Source organism: Juglans microcarpa x Juglans regia, chromosome 6S (genome assembly GCF_004785595.1).
Source record: "Juglans microcarpa x Juglans regia isolate MS1-56 chromosome 6S, Jm3101_v1.0, whole genome shotgun sequence".
NCBI classification, from domain to species: Eukaryota; Viridiplantae; Streptophyta; class Magnoliopsida; order Fagales; family Juglandaceae; genus Juglans; species Juglans microcarpa x Juglans regia.
In genome coordinates, this window is record NC_054605.1 from 13,751,130 (window position 1) to 13,760,454 (window position 9,325).

Below are 9,325 nucleotides of genomic sequence, written 5' to 3' on the forward strand. Positions count from 1 at the left end.
CATAAAGAAGTAAATTTTTATAAATTTTCCTGAATTACAATTAGCATTTATCCTCCCCCAAAATTTATCATTTGTGAATGCTTTTAGCCTATTTGCAGTCTAAGGCCCCGCTTAGTTTAAATTTAAGTCATTATTTTTCCTATTAGTCATTTTAGTTTGGTTTGAATAAGTGTTATGTATTGTTCTTTTAATTATCATCCGCACAATTTTCTAATGTGATATCAAATAAGTAAAAAGTTATTTGTCATCATTTATTTATCTTTCAAACACACGATATTACATAAGAAATGAGGATGAGAGAGAACAGTAAATAGCAATTTTCTCTCATCTCTATTTGTTTTTGCGACTAAATAAATAAAATTGGAGGATCATTGGCACTAATGACGAGCATTGTTAACTTTGTCACGTATCGAAATATATAAATGAATAATTCTATTTGAAAGATTTTATACCACAAATCATTCACATACATAATTTGATTTTGAAGATAAATTTTAAAGTTTGAATCTTATAAATCAAATTATGCCATGCGGATGGTTTGTGATATAAACAGCTTCAAACAATACCATTCATATATAAATATCACCAAACCAACCATGTAGATCATTATTTTGAAAGATTTATGAGGACTTTAATTTCCATATAAGACCGTAGCTTTATCTATTTTTTTTTTATTTTGCCTTGAATAAATAGCTTTGAATTTAAATAATGACCTTATTTTGTAGTGGACAAATCAATTTCTATAAACAAATGTAGGGGAGAAATTTTTTTTCCCGTTCAAATACATCTTTATTAAGTCTGATTTCGTGGTTTACCAAAATACAGACCATAATCCAACATAGATCAATAACATGGATGGTCATCATGAGATTGTGAAATAAATAAATAAAAAATAATGAAACAATATGTCATTTTACAATGAAGAAAAATATGATCAAGATGGACTAGGCAAGCAACTAGACATGGGCAGTCCATCTCTTTCAAGGTTTATAGTCAATGCTTTGCTTGTATATAATTTCTTCACATTGGATCCCTGATCTTTTAGCAATCTCCCTAAATTCCTTTTAGCATTTGCTCTAAATGGACAATTGGATGCTAAGAACCCATCTACCAAGTGCAAGTATGCCTCCAAGTCATGACAGCATGCCATGTCAGCATTCGGCTTTAGATACGGCGACATTTTCGTGTCGACCCGCAATTCCGTTCCGACGTGGGAGTAGGCCAATGGCATGTTTTTGTCAAGCATGTCAAGCAACCCTCCAACAATACTTGTGTTCCTTAGCTTTTGGTTTAGCTCTTCTCCAACAAAGACACCGGGGATCCTAGTGATCACGTCTTGAGAGTTAACAATTCGCAACACCTTGACATTTTGGGCATCAATGCGGTTGGCAAAGGCTCTGTTGCCAACACGAGGCCCACCAAAGGAAAAGACTGCAATCGGTGGCATGTCACTTAAGGCTGTGCATGTACTGATTTCATCAGCCACGAGTACAGCCAAGGCCGCACCTAAGCTGTGGCCTGTGATTGTAATGCTTAGAGCCTCGCCTTTGTATAGATCCATCAGCCTTTGCACCTCTTCAACCACGGACTCTGCTAGGCTTGGAACATGGGTTCCGGGGGTTTTGTACAGACTCAAGAACCCGCATTCCACTTTGGAATTGGAATGTCCTTGAGCCGGGTTCGTATCGATTTTATTACTATTACTATTATTTTCTGGGATTTGAACAAGTTGGGCTCTAACATTCTCCGCCCACTCAAGACACGTGGCGGTACCACGGAGTGCAATGACGATATCCCTACGTCCCATCCGTTGGATCTCTCTGTTGTTGTCACAAACCGCAACGTAACCTATCCAACTAGACCGTTGGGTCATCCAATCCGGCGCCATGTCAGGTAATTTGATGGATGACGTGGCATACAAACTCTTCGTTACTTTATAAGACCTATCGGGCAAAGCGACGTGGCGTGGCAGTGGCGGCTCCTCAGTCGGCATGGCGGGGTTGGAGTGGAAAGAATGGTAAGCAGCTTGAACGAACTCGCCATACCTGACCACCTCACGACGGAGATTCTCGTCGAGAGGGTCCAGAAGGCCTTTCCAGTGGTTGCTGCCGTGATATTCGTGCCATTTGCTGCCGAGATGGTTTCTGGGAGAGTATTCGTTCGTCTTTGATAGGAGTCGCTGGAGTCGGTTGAGGTGCCGTGGCGACATTTCCTCGACTGCCTTCACCTCCGACCAGAGCCCGGCCAAGTTAAGCCCTTCTAGCGGACTTCTCCCCTTGTTTTCCATCGACCCATTATTACTCGAATCTTTCTGCAGAGGTTGCGGGTCGAGTACTTGGCTCGGTGGGGCTGACGTCTGGAGCAGTTTCTCGAGGTTGGCCAGGTGTAACCGAGTTAAATCGGTCGATGTTTCCGGTTTTTGAATCGTCAACATGGAAGAAGCTGCCACCGGTCTTGCCGAAGGGTTTAGCCGAGACACCCGGCGTATGAAGCTGGCACGTCTGGCCCGAAAGAGATGGATATTTTGAGCAGGAAGCGTGGAACCGATATTCATGGAGACGGAGATCGAGAGATCGAGAAACAGAGACAGAGAGAAAGTTAATCAGAGATGACAAGAAAATGGAAATTATGGAGAAGAAGGAAGGGAGACGCTGCAGGCTTCAGCGGCTACAACTTGTAAACCAACTGGGATTGAATCGATCAATGCAGGTATATATAGAGTTACTCTTACTAAAATGCCCTTATTCTGCCCTCTTATTACAAGGACAACATAGTTCTAAATTTCTGACTATCATATCAATTCGGGGGTATAATAAGTAATAGACATATTGACCTTTTCTCTCTTGACTTGAATAGGTTTGCGTACGTCTTTTCCTAACTAAGCAGGGAGCTGGCAAAGACATTCTTAAAAGTCTGCAGTCTGCACCCAAGCGTGAAACGCTTCCTCTCTCACTTTACCACTTCGTTGACTGAATTTTATGTCCGTCCAGACCTCAAACATGTTTGATGTTCCTATTTTGAACTCTCGGACATGGGTGTTCATTTAAAGGCTAAAATCAATGTTTTGAATACCGTATCGGATGCCATACCGGTTAAGACATTAGAATGAAATATTTTGATACCGGTACCGTTTTGGAATAGTATTTTGGGATAACGATTCGAGATAGTCGATCTATAAATAAATTATATATAGAAATATATATATATAAATTATATTCTAAAATAATAGTCTATATATAAATAAATTATATACAAATACATATATATATAAATTATAAATAATCTAGTCTGAATTGGGGGTTAAAAAATAAGCTTATAGTTTGAAAAAAAAAAAATATATAGGCCGAAATATCGGCCGGTATTTTGGCCGGTACGGAACAAGTATTGTACCTGTACCGGCCGGACGGCCGAAATGAAAAATTTCGACCGTACCAACCGGTACAGTACGAAATTTAAAATACTGGCTAAAAGGATACATGATTTGATAGATGAAAGATTGTAAATTCGAGTTTTTATATATACGTTATCAATTATTGAGTTATTTTATTCTTAAGTTTACGTGTATAGCATAATATTCATATCACTTATATAATTTTAAAATTTATCTTTTAAATGAAATTATATTATGTAAATAGTGTGTGGTGTAAATGCTGCAATTCTCTTAACTATTATCTCGATGAAACTCGGGTCGATTATTTGTATTCTTGTTCTTGAGGAAGTGCTTTTGGCTTCAAAACCATCTAATTAAGGCTAATTTAGTTAGTTTTACCATCTTCAGGTATACCAATTGAATATATGACACATTTAAGTAATTTCATGAGTTACGCACTCGAATAAAGATCTATTTAAAATATTATACAAATTTAAAATGAAAATAAATATTTTTTGAAATCAATATTATGGTTATCACGCCTAAATTAGAGATGATGCATGCCAACGACCAAACTCCCTCTTTACTTTTTGCTTTAAAAGAAGAAAACAATTGCCAGTCAAGGTAAACAAACATGTAATGTTGGATGGTAAATGGATGGAAGCTGCCATGCACCGCGAGTGGATAGTGATACGTGTGAAAATGAATTTTAATTTTTTTAAGTTATGAAATATTTTAATTAAATAGATAAAGTGTAAAGTCAATATTCAAACTCAATGACTTATTTTTTAATAAGTGGGAATAATATCATTTATAATATTTTAACAAAGCGTAGAGTCAAGATATTTGGTTTGATACCACGTTAAATCATCATTTATAATTAAAAATTTAAGCTAATGAAAATAAATAAATTATAATTATTTTAATTATAATATCCTAAAAGCTACCAATGAATGTAAAATATTATTACATATCGACATGAGAATCGAATAGAGAATACCATGCAAGGTTTGAACTCCTAGCTAGCTAACACTTTTTACTTAAAAAAAAAAGGACTTCTCAGTCATTGTAAATAAATAAATGTTGGACGGTAAACAACCACAAATGAACAGTGATATATACTATCAAGGGATAGTTCAGTTGGTATGAATTGGTATTTCATGATTTCAAGGTCAGAAGTTCGAATCATAACGAAAGTTGAAACCACTAATTGTGATAATAAAGCCTGACATTTGGGCCATAAGATAGAGTTTTGAATTAGCTGGATACTTTGAGGATACTGTGGTGATGGGTTCTCTTTTGGGACAGTAGTTATGACTCAAACTAGACATTTCACATGAGCGGAGAATAGCTCCTATGGTCACACTCAGGGAGGGTTAGTGCTACGCTGATCACCCCTGCCTCTTCTTTCACTGAGAAAAGAAGAATAGTGATATATGGGGAAAATGAATTTCATTTTGTTTCCTAGTTTCTGAAAAATATTTTTTAAAAAAATCTTGTGTTGGGTATGTTATATTAATTGCCGCAAGTCCCCACGATTATGCAAACGAAAATTCTATGCGCATGGGTAGGAACGTAGTACTTTCAGTCAATTTATTTGAACAAATAAGCCGCTCTACTTTCGTGTCTGAACATGATCTTTTAAGCCTATCTTTCTTGATGTTCAGCCTTTATACCTTTGATTTTTTGAATATTCTGGTCGTTTATACTTTTGATTTCTTGATATCATGCAAACTTTTTCATGCCATCATCATGTGATCATCAGCAGCTGATCCAAAATTTCAAGAGCTAGCTAGACTTATAAAACATATTGCATGTAAGTTAAAACATATATGCGATTAAGCTTAATTCCGGTATCACCAATAAAATTCCTAATTGTATTGTCTTCGTCAAGATTAACGAACGCTTTAGAAATCATTTTCAGTCTTATTATGTATAGTTAGGAAAATGCTTGAGCCACCGCTGGGGCTCCCGTTGGCTCTTTTATGTGAGTTTTTTTTTTTTTTTTTTTTAGTTTTTTTTACATAGATTTTTTTAACACTTTAAATATTTTTAAAAAATAAAAAAAATTCACAACATAATTAGAAAATGCTTCCTTAATCATGAAGTGTTTTTTAATGTGTTTTTTAATGATTAATATTTTTTTTATTAGCTCCAGTGGGAAGACTAATATTTTTTTTTTTACTTTCTGATTAAAGAAGTATTTTTTAATGATATTGTGATTTTTTAAAAAAAAAATATGTAGCAGTATTAAAAAATCTATATAAGAAAAGAACCAGAAAAAAATACACATAAAGAGCAGTAGGAGCCCAGAGGTGGCTCTAGCATTGTCCATATAGTTAAAGCTTAATAAATAAAGAAGTATCATGGGACTTGTAACGCCCTAATGGAAGGTCTAAATAACATGATCTATACTTCAAAATGAGTAGTAAATAATGCAATTGGAGACTCATTCAAACCTTATAAAGAGCAAAAACTTTTCATTCTCAAATAATATTGTGGAATCTCATTCACTACCTACTGTTATCCTTATATCATATGGGGTATCACGGGACTAACTTTGAATAATTACAGCTTTTAAATGCATGGTCTATTTTGAAATTAAAGTGACATATACGGCACTTCGTAGCATAGTAGTAGTGCAATTTGTTTTGGTCTTGAGAATTATTATGATACTATTGCGTGCAATTAGCAGCATTAATATTAAACAGAGATGGGGGAATATTGAAAGTGAAACCATGCACTATCCTCGTCCATATCAAAATATATATACATGATGATCAGTAGTAGTACTTTAATTACTCTAATTACATGATTTACTACTTAATCATTTTCTTATAACGTTAGTGATCAACATCCGCGTCTTAATCAGATCATGATCAGTACTAAAACCGCGTGCTTATTCATGAATCTTTTTCATGTGAGAAATTCTTTTTCTTCTAGATATATTTTATTTAAAAAAAAAAAAAGGAACACACAAAAGGCATGTGCATGCTAAAAAAAAAAAAAGAAAATATTATATTTGGGTGTCGAATCCATCTGATTAAGTACCTATCTCAAACTAATCATTGATGAAATCTATTACTTTTTCAACTTATCAAAAAAGTTAAACACGTATCTCAACATATTTCAAACATTCAAATATATCTCAATAGGATCCACAAAATATTACTATTCATAAATTAATTATTCAAATCATCTGAAATCACATCAGTATCTAAACACAGCCTAATAGATTGATCTAGAGAGTTCATGAATTCTCTTTAGTTTCTTCTTTGCATGTCATGAGGCTGCGATAAGTTTGCTTCACTTTCGATCGATATATATATTCCCTCCACATGACTATATATATATATATATATATATATATATCCATGATCACACACGATCATAATATGTATCACACAATATGCATCTTGCATGATCTTGAACTCAAAAGTTGTGGCCAGAATTTCTAAAAAAGAGAAAAAACTCAAAATTTTCCAACTCTAAATTAAAATTCCATTATATGCATGCGCGTATTAGATCAATATAGTCGGCTACTGCTTTCTGCTTTTTCATTTTTTTCAACAGATAATGACACCGTGCATGATCGACATTAATGGTACGTCCTTGGTGTTCTAAATAGTGCGCTTTGCACTGATTTTGATGAGAATTTTTTTAATAAAAACTAACAATAAAGGCTAGCTATCATATTCCAACATGTGCATTTAGTGTAAAACGACTTGCATTATATATATATATAAAATTGTAAAGAGTGCTAGCTAGGCGCTGCATGGTGGGTGATACCACGAAATAACACACAAACGTGGCGTAAATGGATGATTGTGAGGGGAATCAGAAGACTTTATATATAGTGCTAATAGAAAAGAGTCCAAAGCTAGCTTATCATCGTCACCATCATCATTATGAAGTTCGATCGATCTCGTTCACAAACATTGCATGATGTTCGTTCACACACGCGTGCACAACATCATGTCTCCCAGTACTTTCTGATCAGTACTATATCCATGATGATTATCATCATGATCTGATATTACGTGTCTGATATTCTCCATGAGACTTTAAATTAGCGTCATTGACGGAACAATACATGCAATCCACATGTTGTCCCCTGCCCGATGCCCCCCCTATAATACGTACTCTATAAATAAGCTCGATTATATATATATATATATATATATATATATATATATGCATACGGTACTGATCAATGCATGCATGCATATATATGCATTTCTATATACTTACTAAGGATAATTTATTACTAAGGATAATTTAATACTATGTAAAGATATATATATATATATATATATAGAGAGAGAGAGAGAGAGAGAGAGAGAGTTATTCTACAACATATAATTTGTCATTTTCATCCATTGACACTTTTTTTAAAATTCAAATTACGTTCTACATTATTTAAAAATATACGTTTGAGGAAAAAACATCAAAACATACTTTTTAACTTATTTGAAATTAAAACTATTTTAATATGTAACATTCAAACAACTTAATTTTTTTATTAAAGAGTTTTCAAAACTATTTAAACACTTTTTAAAACTATTACCGCAACTCTAAACAGTTCCTTAAACACATATTAATTTAAACAAGCTGTAATTTAAATATATCCCAACAAGTAACTTATTCATACAACTCCCTATACTAAATATATAATATATAGTGCATATTTGAATATAGGGATCGAGTACGTACATGTAAGAATGAATAGATACATACATTTATATATATATATATATATATAAACACGCATATGCATACGTCACTACTAGTAGCCATACTTGAAAGAGTTGGCGTTGAGAAACGCACGCGTACGTGGTACACGAAAAGGACGCGAAAGTAACGACGTTGAAAGACTTCCAACTAATATATAATGGGTTGGTTGCTTTCTTTTATCGATCACCCAAAAAAATAAAAAAAAACGAAAAAACATGTGTTGGTCGTCTAGGAAATGAGACCACCGATCGATCTGAGAAATAGAACTTATTATCTTCACGTTATATATCAAAATGCGATTTATTCTATTTAATACATTTATTACGATCGATGTGGTCAGGTAAAGAGCGACAGGTAGAATTTTTCTTGAGATCATGTAGGGAGTTTCAAAGAAAGAACTTGAGGAAACCCAAGTCATCTGCATGCCCATAAAAAAAAGGAAAGAAAAGCCTGCAAGTAGTCATGCATCCCCCATCCTGGAACTTACATATACAGCCACCGTACGAACGTTGACACGCAAAGACTGGAGTAATAAATAATGAGTTGATATATTCTAACTTATATATTCTAATTAGTTCCGTTGAATTCTATTTCTTTTGGTTTAAGCTATCGATCTGCCTTCAATTATTTCATTTAAGCCAAATTAAACAAAGATCAACAACGTATAATGGCGTATATAAAAAGCATATGACATAAGTTACGTACGTTTGTTTTTATTTTTGGGCCAGGGCTAATTAATACACCGACAAAAGCCACGATAGTGGTTACGGATTATTTATTTATTTTATTTAATAATTAAGGAAGTATTTTTGTTAATAATATTATGAATATATATTTTTTTAAAAAAAATTAAGAGTATAAAAAAATATATGAAAAATATTCAAGAAAAAAGTCATTTGACCTTATCGCGCGGTGACATCTCTTGTGCTAGCATGACTCAATTACATAAGTAATTAATATGAAGTATATATAATATAGACTTAATTATAATTTAATTACATGATTAAGCTAAAATCTGATTGATAACTATTATTATCTTGGTGTCTGCTTGTATAATTGTAGATTTTCATAATTGAAGACTGACGACTCTACTACGTTTTTTATTTTTATTTTCTATACAAGTTGTGGATCATCATCTGAAAACTCCAAATCAATTGAGCCCGTCTTGAACATCTTGGAGTAATTGTGTTGGTTGGAGAGCATAAGATATTGAAGTGGAGG

At 33.7% G+C, this 9,325-nt stretch overlaps 1 protein-coding gene across 1 annotated transcript; it reads right to left on the reverse strand.

Annotated features, from left to right (window-relative positions):
* Nucleotides 1-764: 764 nt before the first annotated feature.
* LOC121236384 (phospholipase A1-Ibeta2, chloroplastic) lies at nucleotides 765-2,672 on the reverse strand. The gene has a single exon (XM_041132798.1). The coding sequence runs from the start codon at nucleotides 2,552-2,554 to the stop codon at nucleotides 935-937; it is 1,620 nt and encodes a 539-aa protein (XP_040988732.1). The 5' UTR covers nucleotides 2,555-2,672; the 3' UTR covers nucleotides 765-934.
* Nucleotides 2,673-9,325: the final 6,653 nt, after the last annotated feature.

What these genes read in the sequence shown, in the direction of transcription:
- LOC121236384 (XM_041132798.1), bottom strand. Translation starts at nt 2,554, where the DNA reads ATGAATATCGGTTCCACGCTTCCTGCTCAAAATATCCATCTCTTTCGG.